Below are 19,080 nucleotides of genomic sequence, written 5' to 3' on the forward strand. Positions count from 1 at the left end.
AAGGCAATCAGTCGTGTGACATAAATTAACTCAGAAAAAATATCTTAAATTTTTTACTTAATATTACAATCGTAATTAAATCTAATATTAATAGGCCAAAAGGCCTAATTAATATTTCTCTGCTTATTTGTTTTTTAATTTTTTTTAGTAAAATATATTATTCTTTAATAGTTATTTGTACAATAAAAGAATATTTCATGTTTTTTGGTAAAAATAAGCTTTTTTTTTTTACATTATTATTTTTTTCTGTAATGAGCAGTACTTATATATATAATATATATATGTATTGAATCTGTTAAAAGGCTACGGTTTTATTGTAAAATGCGTAACAAATTTATTTTAAAATATAGAGAAATCAAAATTTTTATTTTGAAATTTGTTATACTATTAATTTTTAGTGCAAATATCCGTAATATGTTTATAACCAAATATTTAAAAAATTCAATTTTCCATAAAATAATTCGCTTTATATGGAAATTTAAGCTTAAACTGAGTTAAATTTCCCCAAATTTATAATTATTTACTTAGTTCAATGTTTATAGTACTATTATGGTTATGCAATATTCTAGGTTTAAAGAAAAATTCACAACAAAAAAAATATATATTTTTTTTTATCAGTATAATGCTACTTCTAATAAAAGGGTACATTATATATCTTTCTTTTTTATACAACGAAATGTTAGTATAACTAATATTTCTATTATTTCATTAATAACTACATCATAAAATACCATGGCACCAGGGCCAGCAAAAGCCGAAAATGAAGCACCACCTTCCAAAGATCGGGTATACTTAAATTTTTTATACATATTATCATTAATAAGTTATCTGGATATAGAAATTGCTTTAATGGGTAATATATAATTCTTTAAGACACATATACGTTTACATTTTTACCTACTTTGTTTCTTATACATAATTTTTAGGATGATATACTAAATCAATTACCTGTAAATACGATATATAATGAATTCGAGAATGTCGATAACATAAATAACTATAGTAATTTTTGCAAATTAACACAAACCATAAAAGATAAATATACGGATTTTGAGAAATTTGAGGATTTATGTAAAAAATTTGCTTATAGCTTAGATCGTATATTTTCAAATAAGTATAAAGGAAAAAATATGGAACACTGTATATTGCTGAAATACTGGATTTATGACGAAATAAAAAAAATTTTTAGCGCTGGTGATAAGTTAAATGTGCTTTTCCTAACTGAAGAACTTAAAAAATTGCAATATAATATTCAAAAGGAAGAATCAGTTATATTTGATTGTTACGATGATTATAATGATTATATGAGTAATTGGGAAGTAGAGAGAAATTTATTTGAATATTTTATAAGTTTCCATAAAATTAAAAATAAAAGTAATTTTTCTACTGAGGAAACAGACAAATATATTAAGTATGTGAAATATATTAAGACAATATACGACGAGAAGATAAATAAAGAACATTGTTGTGATTTAAAGTATCGCCACCTTTATGATCATTATTTTGATTGTAATCCAGAGTATAATCCCGATAATCTCTTGTCAAAGCTTAATGGTGAAAGCAAAAAACCTAATAGTGAAGTACAAGCTCGAGAAGCTAAGACAAAATCTTTAAAACAAACTGGATCTGGTGAGGATGAAACCGAAGAATCAGATAAATACGAAATTGTTATCCCGAACGTACCAATAGGATGGAATAAACGAAGATACAAACAGAGAACGGAACTTTATGATGTAAAATGTATTATGAATTATGCTGATAGGAAGAACGGATATGCATTAGTATCGTGTTATAACACTGGAAAAAAATATCCGAATGCTGAATATATATTTAGGCCTACAAAAGAAGAGGATGCATTTTTTGCCAAAATTAAGGAAGAAAAAAAAAGAGGTATGGGTAGGGAAGCAACAAGAGAGGGTTCTCAGGATTCTGTGCCTTCTAAACCAGGTGTTACGGAAACATCTGCTGAAGGTCGAAAGAATGATGGAAATTCCGCTACACCTAAACCTAAAATCCATGTTGGCATACCGGAATATTTACGAGGATACAGTTTACTAGGTGAATATATAAAGGAAAGAAGTAATGACACATATGGAAGTTACCAACCAGGTCGTGAAGCAGCATTTACATATTCAGGCTCAGGAAGGAGGTTTATTCCGGGAGTAAACGAAACACAAGTAGGTTGGACGTATACTAAACTAGAAAATGGAAAAGTAAAGTCTGTAGTTGAAGCAGACGTTGAAAAACATGTAATTCCTGTAAATGGAGGAGGCCAAAATGAAGGCACAACATCAACTATTACAGAATCTCCTTCTACAGAATGGCTCGATGGTTCAGAACTCACGGAGGTGAGTATGTTCAAAACACCTATGTTCCGCGGTTCTACCTTAGCAGTATTATTAGTAGGAATAGTGTTCGTTTTTTTTATTTATTACAAGGTATACGATAATTATAAAATGTGTGTATACATAAATTAGGTTCACTGTTACAAAATGTTTAGTAGTGCATAGTTGCAATGTTCTGCACATATTTCCCTTCGTCTTTCACCTTTTAGTTTACCCCTTTCGGAAGCTGGATTGGTGGCAGAAACTCAAAAAAGAAAGAAATGTATCTTGCTATGCAAAGGGAGTTTGAGCAAAATGCTCAGATGGAATATATTGAAGCTCCTCCAAGGAGGGATGTGCCAAAACGATCAGCCCAGGCTCCCCGTTCTAAGAAAAAGGCTCCCCCTAGGGAGAGAGTACGTATAGCTTATCATGCTTCATAAGATATATATTTACATTGTCAAGAATAGTATAAAATAAAGTTTAATAGGAATGTGAAGAAGGGTGCGTGCATTTATTGCAAATATGTTTGGGAACTGATAGGATAAGAATTGGAAAACTAATGAAGAATGTACCACATAAATATTTTTAATTACATTTGCGGATGCTCATTTTTGACTAAAATTTGTTTTTTTTTTGTAAACATAGAGTAATAATATTTTTTAAAATTTTTTTTGTATTTTTTTTTAAGTTAATTTGGTTACTAATTTGTTTGGCATTTTCCCCTTGTTATTTATTTGGTTAAAAAAATAGTAAACAAATTTAGACATATAGAGAAAAAAAAGGAATATAAAAATATTCCCGTTTTGTAAATAATTTCCCGTTCACGCTTCTAAAATGTAACAATTAATTTGGACGCATTTTGTCCAGAGATGTCTAACTATAGATGGAAATGATTTTTATGATTAAAAGGTGGCTCTATGATTATGTAAAATATTTTATATTAACAATTTATGTGAAGAGTTGCGCCGCGTGACAATCAAAAAAAGCGTTAACGTGGTTATTTTTCGCTTATATGATCTAAATTCTTTTAGATAAAACATTTTTCAGCGTTATTTGAGATTAGGAAAGAGCGATTATGCGAAACGCAGGAGAAAATATAATCGCATAAAATGATCATAATATACTGTTTCGATGTTGTTGCTCCTTTTTTCTAGTAATAATATAATTGCGATTATAGCGAGTCCGTAATATAATGTAAATATTATATATATAAGTTAGATCAAAATGTTCTAAAGGTCGCGGTTCCCCTTTTATTATATTAGAAATGGAGAAAATTCCTCATCTAAGTTTTTTTTACCTTTTTAAAATGATATGCAGTTTATCCCTTTTTCGTAAAAAAATAATGCTATAAAATTTGTCATACATAATATGTATTTATTTTTTCATGTTGCAAATTTGAAAAAAAAAACTATTATTTTTTAGGGATAAAAGGAATTGATAAAAAAAGGAAAATTTTAAATTTGTTTGTATGTTAAATTGAACGAGAAATACGAATGGAACTGTCTCATTTTGAATTGTTATAATTTTAAAAGTGGTCGAGTCGCCCATTTTTTACAGGTTTTATGCTAAAATATCTTTTCAATACAATCTAACAATATTCATTTGTCATTTTATATGTTAGCCGTTTTATCTCCTTTTAGTTTTTATAATTTTTTTCGTAATTTTAGTTATAGATGGATACATAGGATTTATATTCCGAAATGAATAATTAAAGGAAATAAAGCAGGAAAAAACGCGGTGCAAAAGAATTTTCATTCCCGCGAGGATGATATTACCCCCGAAAAATCTTTTCATATTAAGGACTATTGAAATTATCTCTAAATAGTTAAGTCACACAAAAATGCTAAATAAACGTTTCATCCATCTTTTGCCTAATAATTAAACATGCTAAAATTGGAACTTTGAGTACATTAATATTTATATTTTTAGTTTAATTTTTTTTTTCATTCCTTTGCTGTGATAATTAAAAATAGGACCTCGTTTTAAATAAATATAATAGGCAAAGTTTACCATAGTTTGCTGTTAAATGCAATAGCATGTACGAATAAATACCCGTTTAGGTTATAAAAATAATATAAAAAAGGGTTACTTAAATATATCGATAGAGTATTGTACAATTTGACCTTTTAGTATATAATACTTAGTGTCTGAAATTTATATTTTCATTAAATTCATATATAATATGCTCCAAAAAAAATGACAGGGAAGAAAGCGCCTGAGCTCAAATGGGTATATATATCTTTAAATCATTTTATTTACGTCTATCTATTAACATTATTTGTTCCCCTTGGAACAAAAGAAAAATTCTGTTATTAGAACGATAATGTTGGTACTTACGTAATAACTTTTCTGTGATTATTTTTTAGGAGGATGAATCTAAAAAGGTAGAACTTGATGTAATGTATAAGGATTTTTTTTCGAACGAAAAAACCCCTGAAAATAAAAGTTATTGCGATGTAAAAGATAGTAGAAGTCAAATTAGTTCCCAAGCCAAAGATCTTTGCAGTAAGCTCGTATATCATTTAGAAAAAATAAAAAAAGAGCAAAAACCCAAGCAAACCGAATATTGCGGCTATTTGCGTTATTGGTTATATGATAAAATAGAGGAAATTCAAAAAAAAAATTTCGAAAAGACTAGCAAAATACCTTATTTTAACTATCTTATTGAGGCATGGAGTAAGCTTAATAAGGATAAATTAAGTAATATTTGTACGCCACCAAAAGTAGAAGATGTTACTTTAAAAGAACTAAAAGATAGGAAATATATATACATTTATTTTAAAAATTTGGATAAAATTCTTACTGTTAGTACGAGCCAAAAAAAAGAAGATTGCAGTAAGTATTTAGCATATCTGCAGAGTTTAAGTTCATTACATGAAGCGTATAAAAGGATACAATGTAATTATCTTTTTTGGGGACCTCCTGCTGTGGATTATTTTCCCTGTTATCCTAAGCATAAACTTAGCTATCTTACGTCTGGATTACAAAACTGTAAGGATGGAAAAGAGCCATATAGTACGCCTCAAACATCTTCTACATTGACAACTTCTAGGAGCGGGACAGGAGCTTCAACAAGTTTATCAGCAAAAACAGGATCAGCAGGGGCAAGAGGCTTACCAGGTTCATCAGGTACAGGAGGCACAGCACGTGCACCAGCTTTAGCAGCTGCACCGGTCCAAGCAAAACCAGCAAGTACACTAGGACAAGGCCAAGCAAATCGTGCACAATTATCCACAGCACAACCAAGTGTAGGAGGATCATTAACTCAACATGGTGGAAGGACACCCCAATTAGTTCAGAGTCCCCCGGGGGGTGGCAGCGAAACGCTTATTGCTAATGGAGATATGGTTACTGCATTGACTGGTGTGGCACCAGCCTCTTCTGGTTTTTCTGAAAAAGCATCTGAAATGTTGAAATCGGATTATTTTCGTCACACACTCGTAGGTGCTACGGTATTTTCTGTGCTTGCCTTCGTTTTCTTTTTCTTCAAAGTAAAAATAGATTTATAAATATATCCGTTTTGCCATAATATTTATAGTTCCTACTCCTTTAAAGGTGTAATTATGCGGTATAAATACATTGTGCCCTTTTTTTTTTTTCCTTCTTACCTTTTAGTCTACTTCGTTGGGTTCCAAAGCGTATACAAGAAAAAAAAAGAGAAGAGGGTCTGAGAACAATTATTATGAAAATTATGAAGAACAGTTATCAGCATATGGATCACAACCATCAGTCGCGGACTCGCAAATGAGCGATGTATATCTGCCGTATCAGTCCAGACGTGACTCATACTACTAATTATGTGTATGGTGAAGGCACTTTGGGACAACCTTTTGGGGGTAATTCTTTTTATTAGGAAGGATCCATTAGAGAGAAGCAGAAATTACAAAATGCAGAGGAATTACCCCCAGTTCTTGCAAACTTTCAAAACAGTCAACATGTATCTTCATTCAGTGAATAGTTGAATGGCCAAAAGGGATACAAGCTGATAAGCAGCGCAAACAAAAGGGACATTAAATATAACCCCCAACGTTATAGTAACCTGTCCAAATGGAGTAAAATTAAGACACCTAAACAAATGCAGAAGGAGAATAGCGGTTAAGTATATTTGTTCATGAGGTGCAAAAAGTGTGAACCTTATGAGTAGTTAAGATGCGAAAAAAGGGGAAAAAATAAATATGAGCAAATAATATAGGAAACTTCTAAATACGTTGTAATAAAATTATTATACCTAGAAACTTTTTGAAAAATAATAACACTTTTAGAAGTTCATTTCTGAACATTCGTTTGAAATTTGTTACGTAAAAGAAATATTTTTTTCTAGTTGTACACTTTGTACATGCCCCCTTTTTTATGTTAATTATAAAAATGGAAGTTTCCTATTTGATTGTTTTTGTAAATATTATTCTTCTTCATTCTGTTTTTTTGTTTTCCGTCATGCTTAATAACCTATTTGAAGAATGATTTTTTTGGTGTTGGTTATTCGTTAAAGGGACTAGCCTGTATGACTATGTTGCATGTTCCAGACTTTCATTATGTTGTGGCAATAACTTAATATGCTTGCAGAATTATTTCAACGCTAATTTGATTACAATATTTTTTGATTATATTCCAAATGGACTATTACGCATTTTGATAAAGTCATATGCCAATCGATATAGTGCGCTCTTTCGTTTTGCACGTCTGTATGGTTGGCAACAAAATGTGAGGCGCCTGTTGTTTGTACCGCTTTCACATGCCAGATAAAAACGAAATGAAAAATAAGCTGCAATATTTCACCTCATAAATAAGCAGCATTTGAATTATCCTTCTTTATAGTGTATATTTTAATTTTTTATTAAAAAAAAAGTAGATCAAAATGTTTTAAAATAAGTGTCAACATATGCTACTTTTTGGGGAGTGTCACCCTATATATTTTTTGTTCGTTATAACTATTCTAAATAGCGCATCATTATATCGCCATTAAATTTTGCGTGTTATGTTCACATGTTAGTACTTTCTAACACATAATATGTTTACAGTATAACAAATAACTGTGTTGGTGAATTGTTTGCGTGAAAAAATTAGGCATGCTAAGTTTAAGACACATAAATTAAGCGGTGCATTGTTACATGCTGTTGTAAGGAACGCATTTTCGTGGAGCATAAGTTTAAGATTTATAGATCTCCGAGAGAATGACAAGTATTACAAAGCATTGTGCCATAATTTTAATTATTATAAAATTTTATTAGTCGGGTCCATGCCCGTTAAATATATCAAAATGGGTCATTTTTTTACCCTATAATGAAGGCTTAAAGTTTACTACTACTAATATGCTGTTTTAAAGGAATTAAGTTTAGTATAAGACATACCAATTAACCAAAAAAAAAACAACAAAAAAAAAAAGCAATAAAATGAAAAATGCTACAAATGCTAACATGCAATTAGAACAACTCAAATTGGCGAACCAATGTACATGTTAACGGATTTGTAATAAAAAGACAATTTTTTGGATCAACCCATGTAGCAATGCAATTTGTGTACTTAAAAAAAATTCAAGCAAACTTTCTAGTTTACCAGAAATATGTTTTGTCATATAATAAAGCAGTGATGCTTATAACAACATACAGTGTCCTTGGAACACAGGAAAAATAGCTAAAAAAATTGGACTTTAACTCAAACATATTAATTTCCTTTTGTGTATGTTGAAAGAAGAATTTTCAATTTTGTTTTTACAACATGGTAGAAAAGTGAGGAAAATGTTATAATGATTTACAATTCGTGTATCCTCTCTTATTGTACGCGCAGTTTTATTTCCCATTCGAAGTGAATATATCATAAAATTTTCACCTTCATGGTAAAACGGTTTTTTCCCTTATGTTAACGGTTTGCATTTTTCTCATTATTTCTACAGTTGACAATTTAAGATGGATATGCCTTTACAGCATTCTCTATGAATAAGCCTTTTTCTTTTTATTCCTCCCTTTATGAAATATACTTTGTTTTATTTTTTTCATCACATTTTAACTTTTTCTTGTGAATATTCGTATCACCAGTATTGTGTGGGGGCATAATTCATATAGACACCATTTTGTGCATTGTATGCCTGATTCGATAGTATTTCTTGTAATTGAGCATCAATTTTTTTTTTTTTTCTCCTCTTTTTTTTGCTGAACAACAATCCTAAAGAAGTGAACTATGAAATAAGAACATACAGGTTTGTAAAATTAGGTTTTAATTAAAATATATAATTATAAATATATGTATAACCCGTTCGTGAGAAAACTTCTTTTTACTTTTAAAAGTAAGGAAACTAGCATAGTAATCCCTGAAAACACTACAGCCATTGGGATATAATCTGTTAATGTAAAATCATAAGCTTCTGTATCAGCTGAATCAAATTCTTCAGGTACATTGGCATAGTTTACACCAGAAGCAGGATTGTTATATAGACTTGAAGTCAAGTCATTATTTATTGTATGCTCACTAGCGGAATCAGCAGGAATATGTGAACCATTTACAGGTTTTAATTGTACTGGAGTTTGTAGATTCTGTGAATGAATTCCTACTGCTTGAGTGTGTAGCTCTCTTAAAGATGTTGACACTTTTTCAACTTGTATATCTTGACCAGGAGCTATCTGTTCTTCATTAGAATGCATTGGAGAGGGTTCATTAACTTTTGGAATTGGAGGTCTTTTAATATAATTTTTAGTCCCAAGGATAGATATTGTTCGTGAAAAATCATATTTCAAGTTTGGAGATTTATCACGAAGTAGTTTAACTGAAACACAACTATTACCATAATTTTTATTATCAAGCTCAGTTTTATAAGCTATGGACTCATCATTAAAATTAACAACATCCTCCTCTTTACTATATTCAGCTTTAGCAGTAGGTACAATATAATTATCGTTTTCGTGCAAAACATATCCTTTCATATCGTTCTTTAAATCTGAACAGTCATTAGAAGTAGGGACATTATGATCACCTACAAAAACAAGGGCGTAATTAAAATTAGTAAGACGTGGTTGTGATTGATCTTTGGTTTGTCTTTTATGTAACAGATATAGCATTACTATATAATGTTTGATCATATATCGATTGCGGTGTTGCAACTGGATTACCTGACGATACCGTGCTTGGAGATGATTCAGAATTTCTTTCTGCAGTTATTCCCTTTTCTCTGGCAGAAATTTGTGGAGTTTGAAGCAACACATTTTCATTTTCTAAAATTTTTGGTCCACAGGATTCACCTTCACATTGGGGTTTCGATTTTATTTGTTCTTCCATTTTAGTTGTTTCAGCCCCATGTTTCCCATCCCCATCGCGCGGTTCGTCTCTTTTAACTGCCAAATTAGTGGTTTCGTCTGGCTCTGATTTCCACCTCTTAGGACATCCAGGATATTTTTTAGACTATAATAATAATTTTTCTACATCTTCCGCAATATAAAAATGTGTGTTTCTTAAACGAACTTGATAACATACGCCATAAATATTCTTTTGATCATCTAAATACTTATTTATTTCTTCACATTTCTGGTTAAATAAACCATTTTCGTTTGTTTTATCTAATTTAGCAATTTTCTCTCTAACGTCACCTTCAATATTAGCATATACTTCTAAACAACCTCCTCCATCAGAAGTTACCTTTCTTCTAAAAGGCGTAAAATTTACACTAGACATTGTTTGATCAACAATTACAGTTATAGCAATTTATTCCTTTTCGTTTTTATAAATAATATAGAAAAAATATTTTTATAGGTGGATACCCCTGCATTACAGTAATTTGCCATTCTGTAAAATGACATTAAATTACTACGTTTTGTTGGGCATAAATAATGATATTAATAAATGACTTAAAAGTGGTACATTTTTTCAGATCGGTAGAGTGTTATAAAAATGAATTTGTGAATATTTCCTTTAAGTCATTAGCACCTTTCTATGTCCTAAATATTTGGATGATTAATGATGGTATACCACAATATTATTTTAAAATTAAATGATGCAAAGTTATGTGTTCTATGAGAAAATCTCCTTTGACAATAAAAAGTTTGCTATAATTTTTTATTTAAAAATGTATAAAAGTGCAACGGTAATGTGTTCATACTTGAGTTACTTTTTAAGTATGAACCCATCAAATGTTGGTTATTTCAGGGCTTGCGTAAAAGTCTTTTTTTTCAACTTCCTTTTTCACATCAATGCGTCTGTTATGTATACCGTTTATTATAAGCTAGCACTGATTTATTGTTACTTCAGATAAACATTATTTGTTTTTCCGTCCATCAGTACCTTTGCAATTGATGTGCTCTCACGTTAGCTGCTATTTATATGATTATATAATATAACGGTAGGCATGAATAGTTTATGAGATATAGCAAAAAGGTGTTTCTAAATGTAGAAGTGATATCCCATTAAGATGCCTATTTATTGCCTAAAAAAAAGATATTTATATGCTATCTTTAAATGGTTACTTTTCCTTGTATATGTTGCAATTTGCTGATTTGGCCAGAAACAACTTCTTCACCACGCAAATGATTAATCATGCCTTCGTATTTTTGCGCTTATAATAGCACTATTGTGGACTTATTTTTATAATTATGTTTCAGTGTGGTAGAAAAAATAGATAATATGAACGGACAATTATTCAAATAAAATTTTAAGCTTTTATACGTTTTTAAAAAAGGTTAACTTGCCTGAGAATAAAAAATATCCATATATTTAACGTAAAAAGGACGAAAAAAATTAATATATGGGGGTTAAATAACTACCTCCAAATAAACAATTTTGCGTTAGCAGGTTTATATGTAAAGAAACGGATAAATGGCACAAATTGTCAACAATCTTGTATATACAATTTTGTTCAGAATTTTTAAGAGATAGATATGCAAAAAAAATTGGGATAAAGTTTTAATTTTTTCCTTTGATTCTATAATTTTTATTCTTATGAAAAAAAATATTTTTGCATAACTAAAAAGTAACATTTTGACTTGAAAACATTAGAGGCAACATTTTGGCAGCATTTTTAAGATGCGAATTTTATAAGAAAGCATTTTTTTTGGAGAATTTTTACAAAGTAACAAGAAAAATAATTTGTAGAATTTACAGTTAAAATTAAGTAAGTGCTGATGAAATGCACAAAAGTGACATCTAGTAAAATAATTAAGATTCTATATTTTTTTCCCGTAAAAGGGCATATTGTTATGACCATATAGGGACAGGAAATGCAATAATTATTAAAGAGGGCACAATTCAATGTAGACAATATTTACAAAGTTAAATATGATTAGCGGGACACTTCAGCGCAAATTATAGCTTAAAATTGAGACAATTTAGAAGTATGTGCTGTATGTCGCAGTAGCAAATGCGTAATTACTATATGATATTTTAATAAAGCAAAATTTACGAAAAGTGATTTGCCATTTAGTATTAGGCTTTAGATTGGATAATTATTTACTCTTCATTTTGCATAAAACTACTACTGTATTGTAGCTGCCTGATCGAAAATAAAAATAAGAAAACCTACTAATTTCCAAAATTCGCTTAGTTAACAAAATTAATATAAAGCAATACATAATATAGCAACAGATCAAGAGCATTAATTGTTTATATGAATCTGTCTGCTCAATTATGAGCATCACCATTTCGCTCGCCTAATTCCTTTTAATATAAGATGGCACTTTTACCAAAGAATAACTGGGTACATTAATATTTTTATTACATACAAAGCCTATCATTTCAATATTAGATGTCTTTTTAAGAATAATGAAAGACATTTTTCTTAGTGAAAAAATGTATTTACATGAGATAACATTCATTTATTCCACTTAATAGGAAAAAATATTGCCGGATTTACCTGCATATAAAAAATATAAAGAATTGGACAATGTGGACATCAGTGGTAAGAGCAATGATTATTGTATAAATTACCTAGGGATAAGTAATGGCGAGGATGAAAAGTTTTGCAACCAGATAGCAAAGAATTTAAGAAAAATATTCCTTGAAAAGGATCCTCTAAAACGTAGATATGGTTGTAATTACTTTAAGCAATGGTTCCACGATAACATAGGGAAAAGATATTATGTAGGAAATGAAAAGGGTGAAAAAATTCATGTTTCCGATAGTCTTTTTAATTTTGTGGCAGCAGCTAATATAAAATATATAAAAGATTCAGCTTGCAATGGCGATACTTTTGGTGACCCAGAAGAGTGGAAAGAAGAAAAAGACTTACATGATTATTTTATAAATTTTAAGCATATTAAATGCAACGATTATGATAAAGATAAGTGCGAAAAATATGTTGATTATGTTACTTATATTAATAGGATATATCAAAAGAAAATTGGTAAATGTTGCGATGAGGATGATTTGGGAAATTTATTCTGTATTCCTTCTATTAAATGTGGAGCTCAGTACCAACCATACAAGCTACTAATTGAACTAAACCAAAGTCTTCTGTCATTAGGTAAAAAAAGAGAGGCAGCACTTAGGCAGGTACCATTTAGAGAGGTAGCACTTAGAGAGGAAGCACCTGCAAAATATGTAGCAGCAAAACCCGGACCTGGAGTAAGTGAAACGGCAAGAACTTTGCATTATCAAGAAACTTCTAGTCCCTCACAAAGACATGACGATGAAGAGGAAAATCACGCAGTATCATATTATACCTCGGAGCATGAAGGCGATGCAGTACCTCTTGACATTGATGATTCGTCTGTTTCTTTGGGAACTACACATGAAGAGTTAGGCTCTAACCTTTTTCGCAACATATTCTTAGCTGCTGGAGTACTTGGATTAGTTTCCTTCTTTTTCTACTACAACAAAGTAATTACGCGCTTGATTTTGCGAAATATGAGTGTTCTATTAACCTGTATAGTTTATTTTTCCTTTGCATATGTCGTTACAAAGAAAATATATGTTGAAACTTTGCACGTTCTCGTTTTTTCATTAGTCTTCTCTATTAAAATCGAGGTCACGCAGAAGAAAACGAAAAAAAAGTAAAAGCAAAGCTAATTATTACGAAGAGAATGAAAATGAGTTAGAAACGTATGATTCAGGAGATGCAACTTCATATTCTGAAGGCGATCAATATTATTTGAATTACCAACCCAATCAATCGTATTTGAATTACCAGCCCGATCAATCATATTTGAATTATCCTTCCGATGAATCATATTCGAATTACCGTTCCGATGAATCATATTCGAATTACCGTTCCGATGAAACATATTCGAATTACCGTTCCGATCAGTCATATTCGAATTACCATTCCGATGACGACTATTACTACTAATTATAAGCACACAAATTTAATATATATTTGATTACCCTATTCTTTGAGAACACCACGTAAGAGCTCCTTAAATTATGTGCATTTAAGCGGGGGACATTTTTTGCGACATTTCGCATAATTTCAAAATGGCAAATACTATGTATCATGTAAATTATTAAAAATGTAACATTATTTAAGATGTATAAGTGGAAAAGTGAAACAAAATTGTGCGAATGAAAATGTTGGAATCAGGATTTACGTATATATTGAGTAAGACTGCTCGAGCAGCCATATGCATAACGTCATACATATGCGCTTGAATATTGCCATAATTTTGCAAAATTGCAAAATTAATAAATTAAGAAATTACGAAATGAAATGTAAGTATTTGCAAACATGCTAGGCGTTATCTACATGTGGTATAAAAAAAAACATACAAAGAAATATATTACAAAATATTGTTTAATTTGGAAAGTTATAAAGGAAAGCACATTTGAATATTGCTTCCTAAGAGGGTAATAAAGTTTCTACTTTTAATATAATATTTGTGTACATGTCTTTTTACACTTTAATTATTATAACTAAAAATTGTTTTGTTTTTCGTTTGTTTTTTTATTTTTGTCTTCTATTGTGTGAATACCCTTAGATGTATTACAAAAATGCATCTGCATAATTAATTTAATTTTTATGATTCCTTTTTTTCTCATTAATTGAACAACTCCCATGATTAATTAAATAAAGGATGGTGTTATTTTACTTTCCCCTTTTTCTTGACGTTGCTTAGAGCATACTACAAGTTAAGGGATTATATAATAAACATAAACAAAAAGCATTCAAAATGATACATTTTTGTGATATTTTGATTAGATAATTATTTGTTAATATCGAATAATGAGTAGGCTAATTTGATTTACTACGCCGAAAAGGATTAAGCTAAAATAGGGTATAACGTGTAGTGTCTAATTTGGGTACGCCAAATATGCAAACGCTTTGTAGATGAGTAAATATAAAAATGATTAGCAATGGTAGGGAATCTTTTTGTAAAAAATAAGTTACTACATTGAACAGGAAAAAAGGACATTCTATTAATAGTAATTAACATGTGTATTCAGAGGCACTCTTTACTTCTTTAAGACGAGCATTGCGATTTACAGGCAAATTAGCACATATAACTACAGTATCCTAAGCTGTTAATTAAGTTACTAATATCATAATGCAAAATATGGATGTACAGTAAATCTGTAGCAAATGTTATCTATATGTTTACCCTGAATAGATGTATCTTCTGATATTATAATCTATACTTGAGTGGGCATAATTCATTTATTTTATTAACATGACGAAAGGGAAAACATGTGCAGAAATGCAAGTAGCATGTTTATATTATTATTAATTAATAAATAAACTTGAGAAATGTTCTATTGCATATTTTGTCTTACAATTGTGATCGCCTTTTTTTTTTCTAATTTTGTTCATATATATGGTTGTTCAATTTTCTAGTTTTCACCTCCCTCGATTCAGAGCTGATATATTCGGATAATTGGTTATAAAATTATAAAACTTATTGCTTAAATATAATAAGCATTATGCATACTGGATAAGCACTGATATTTTACAGATGATGTAAAACTTATATGATATAAGAGAATTGGATAATACGTCGAAAAGGCAGAAACTTCTGAGAGGTAAGCTTCTAAAAGTGCTTATTACAAAATGATGCAATTTAGGCACTTGCAAAAATTAAAATATAGCCTTCTTACGTCAAACAGAATAAAATAATGCGTTTTCGCCACAATACGCATTTATACAATAATGTAGATATGATAATCACTTATGGAATGCTTTTGTTCGTAAATTTACTGGTGTATGTAAAATATATGTGACCATAGAATAGGGACATAAAAACGACGTTGTTTAGATAAAATACTGTATATGAAATATTTAACGGGTTAATTTAGTTTTACAAAATTGAAGAAAATTAAGACGCGATGTGAGTCCCATTTCGAAGTGGTCACGTTAATATTGTTTTAAAATTTTATAATCAAATTTAAGACTAAGGGTAGCTGGTAAATTTTTCCTTATTAATAGAATAAGAGAGTAGCAATAAATTATAATTTTTTCCAATTTAGAAATATATTTGTATAGTTTAAAATATAACGTAAATAATTCCTACTATTAGAAATTAGATTTATCCCTTTTTTATTATTAACACATAGGTAATTTTTACCTTAATTGCACTGAATAAGATCTTCAAGGGGTTAACATAATGTTTTAATACGAGGATTTATTTTTTTCATTTTAGGTCAGCTTTGTCGAATATAATTGGGATAGATCAAGCGTTAGTATCAGTGCTCTCACAATAATGATAATTATCAGAATAGAACCCCCCAAAAAATTATGATAGCATGTTGAGGAAGTATATGTTAAGTTATTATACGTTAAAGTCAAAATTGAATAAGCATGGTAGTATATATCCATAAATGTAATTATTTTATGTAAATAACTTAAGGTAATAAAGGAACGTAGGACATTATAAGCATGTTCTACCATTTTTCAAGTGCTTCCTTCAATTTAATATGCACTTACAAATAGTATACGCATCATTATTAACATTCAATATTTTATGTTACTTATCATTTTTTGAAGAACATACATATATTATATATAAGACATGTAAATAGCATAATTATCGATTTTTATATTTTTTATTTGAACAATGCGCATTCATATCTTTTACTTAACCTTTTTATGCACAATCTTATGAACTTTTAATTAATATATAGCTAAGAATTTTATGTCCATTGCTTAAAGATGTGTCGACAGAACGAAAAGGACACATGCATTTAATTGTGCAAATTGAGGTAAACCGTATTTAATATGAGGATATAGATATATGTGAATAAAGGCAAACCGTTGTGTACAATAAGGGGATGTATAATTCTAAAAAAGGAAAAAAATGGCTAAAACTGTGATGCATATAATTACCTTAAAAGATAAAAAATTGTGTTTAATGGTATGTAGAAAAAAGAGTGAATAAAATTAAAAGGTAAAAAAATATAAATTAATTCTCTTCTACATCACTCTGAACATTTATGTAATGGAAAATAATAAATTTAAAGCTCACGAGTACGCAAAAATATCCTATTTCCATAATGTTATATATTAAAATTGGCAAAGGTATATTATTCATAGGAAAAGATATTCGCAATAATAATTACGTTAATGAAAACATGAATTATGGGTTGTTAGATAAATAAATCCTTAATATTATTTGTTGTGTGGAAAATAGGTGCGCTATTGTAGTGGGAAGATTGTATTATAATTTACACTAACGAAAAAATATGTTAAGAGTGACATAATATTTTATTTATAATCAATGAAAAATATGCAAATATTTTGTTAATAAGAAAAAATATTTTACAGTCGTAAATTATTATTTTAAATATATATATATCCTAGAATAATCATTCTAATACTCAAAAAAATGGAATAGAAATAATAAACAAAAGCCTTTTGTTAACTCATACTTCGAACAATGATGAAAAATAATAATAAAAAAATTGAAATATATTTTTTGCAAAGGAGTTAAAATTTTTAAACTACTTAAAAATTATATGGATCTATAATAACAATTGTTTTATATATTACAAGGGAGATAAATTTACGTAAAGGCATTAATGGAGAATAAAGTTTTATATAATTTAATTACATTTTTCGAAACAAAATAAAATTATTGCAAATTCCACAAAATGTTATTTAATGGCTTATATTTTGCTACATGATAAAAAAAAAAAATATATATACATATATATATTAACCTAGTAATTGCAAATTTATGATTCATAACTGCAATACACTTTAAAATAAATGAGTTTTTCATAATTTGTTTCACATAGATATATTAAAACTAATTATGCATTTCTTACCCGGGTTGAATGTTTATACTGGATAGTTATATGTGTTATCTACCTACATTTTACCATACGAAAAAATATTGTATGATAAAAACGGATTACTTTTTTCTTCATAAATAAAACATATGGGCATCGTTCCTTATACTGCTGTAGTTATAAATACGTACATGTTTTATACGCATATATTATGCACAATTGCTCTTTTAAAATAGTTTTTTTGAAATAGTTTTAATCGGATTTGTAAAGAAATGTTTACGGAATAATTTTCCTTTTTTTTTTATCACTTTTTAAATATTAATAAGTTATATTGAAAATCGTGTGGGTTTTATTTCCATTAAAACTATTAGCTGAGCTTATAAATAATATTTTATTAGAAAATATTTAATAATGGAATATTGTTATATCTCTTAGGAAGAAATTTTCATATAGATTGAAAAATTAGTGACAATAAAAAGTTATAATATCGAGAAATAGTATTTATAATTGTAAAATTAAGAAGAAATTAATTAGGAACAAATGTAACAACTTTTACGAAATTGGCATATATTTAAATTAAAGAAAAATAATCCAATAATGTTAAGACGTGGACCAGTACATGTTAATAATAACTTTGACTTTTATTTTTAAACGATATTTTATGTGTATTGTATATGCATATGCCGTAGTTTATTGATAACCATGCAATTCGTATAGTGAGTATATGTATTAGGGTAATAATATATATATTTTTATTCCTCCCAATTTTTAGATCAATACTGACCTTAGTGATTTACCTGCATGGGTAGCTAACGAGAAGTTGAAGGAAAATGCAACTACATATAAATATAGTAGCTATTACAATGAAGTGTACGATATAGAGAAAAAGTATAAATTGAATAGCGATTTATTTAAAAATCTGAGCAAAAATATATGGTGGGTACATCAGGAGGATGCTGCTACGGACGAATTCGTTAAGAAGCGTTGCTATGATTTAAATTACTGGTTATGTGATGAGGTATATAATAAGCTTAAAGCTTATGGACTTGAGGGAGATCTGGAGAATGTTATTCGTAGGATTCATAGTGTATGGACAAAAATTGTTGAAAAGGAGATTCCTTATAAGGATTATAAATGCTATCCTGATGACAAATTAATTTTTAACATGAGTTATTTGAAGGATATTAAGGATTTATTTGATTTTTTTGAAGATTTTGCATCAACGAAAAGGGATATTATCGCGAACACAGAGGAAGCTTGCCTTAAATACCGTGAATACCTTCGGCCCAAAATACCAATATACTACACTTGGAGAGACTCATGTAAAGAAGAGGGTTTTATTTGTAAAAGATATATTGATGATTATGAAAAATATCGCCCAGCAGGTATTTTGTTCCAATTAGACCCTTGGCTTATTTTTACTTATTCTTCAAACGAATGTTTTAAAGAGGTTCATGATGTATTTAGGGATGCAAAGAAAGAGCCTAAACGCAATGACGATATATATATAAAAATTATGGAAAAACTTAAGCGTGAGCGCCCTGGAAAAAGTTTAATTTCGGCGAATGTAGGGGAAGGATTGCGTGGATCCGAATTTTTTATTCCGGGTGATAATGATAAC

At 29.2% G+C, this 19,080-nt stretch overlaps 3 protein-coding genes across 3 annotated transcripts, besides 8 other annotated features; all 3 read left to right on the forward strand.

Annotated features, from left to right (window-relative positions):
* Positions 1-36: 36 nt before the first annotated feature.
* Positions 37-199: a microsatellite.
* Positions 200-732: 533 nt separating this feature from the next.
* On the forward strand, positions 733-2,477 carry PVX_005055 (hypothetical protein; the record flags this gene model as incomplete). The annotated part of the gene is made up of 2 exons (XM_001608262.1): positions 733-786; positions 927-2,477. 2 exons carry the CDS (start codon positions 733-735, stop codon positions 2,475-2,477), a joined length of 1,605 nt encoding a protein of 534 aa, XP_001608312.1.
* A 3,697-nt stretch (positions 2,478-6,174) lies between these two features.
* Positions 6,175-6,206: a microsatellite.
* A 73-nt stretch (positions 6,207-6,279) lies between these two features.
* Positions 6,280-6,306: a microsatellite.
* Positions 6,307-9,701: 3,395 nt separating this feature from the next.
* Positions 9,702-9,738: a microsatellite.
* A 2,235-nt stretch (positions 9,739-11,973) lies between these two features.
* PVX_005060 (variable surface protein Vir12-like) lies at positions 11,974-13,590 on the forward strand (the record flags this gene model as incomplete). Its single annotated transcript, XM_001608263.1, has 3 exons — positions 11,974-12,000; positions 12,135-13,121; positions 13,249-13,590. The coding sequence occupies 3 exons, from the start codon at positions 11,974-11,976 to the stop codon at positions 13,588-13,590; spliced, it is 1,356 nt and encodes a 451-aa protein (XP_001608313.1).
* Positions 13,387-13,560: a microsatellite.
* A 150-nt stretch (positions 13,591-13,740) lies between the features above and the next one.
* Positions 13,741-13,786: a microsatellite.
* A 331-nt stretch (positions 13,787-14,117) lies between these two features.
* Positions 14,118-14,138: a microsatellite.
* A 4,023-nt stretch (positions 14,139-18,161) lies between these two features.
* Positions 18,162-18,862, forward strand: PVX_005065 (hypothetical protein; the record flags this gene model as incomplete). The annotated part of the gene is made up of 3 exons (XM_001608264.1): positions 18,162-18,170; positions 18,232-18,730; positions 18,774-18,862. 3 exons carry the CDS (start codon positions 18,162-18,164, stop codon positions 18,860-18,862), a joined length of 597 nt encoding a protein of 198 aa, XP_001608314.1.
* Positions 18,673-18,704: a microsatellite.
* Positions 18,863-19,080: the final 218 nt, after the last annotated feature.

Source organism: Plasmodium vivax, chromosome 7 (genome assembly GCF_000002415.2).
Source record: "Plasmodium vivax chromosome 7, whole genome shotgun sequence".
Lineage (NCBI taxonomy): Eukaryota > Apicomplexa > Aconoidasida > Haemosporida > Plasmodiidae > Plasmodium > Plasmodium vivax.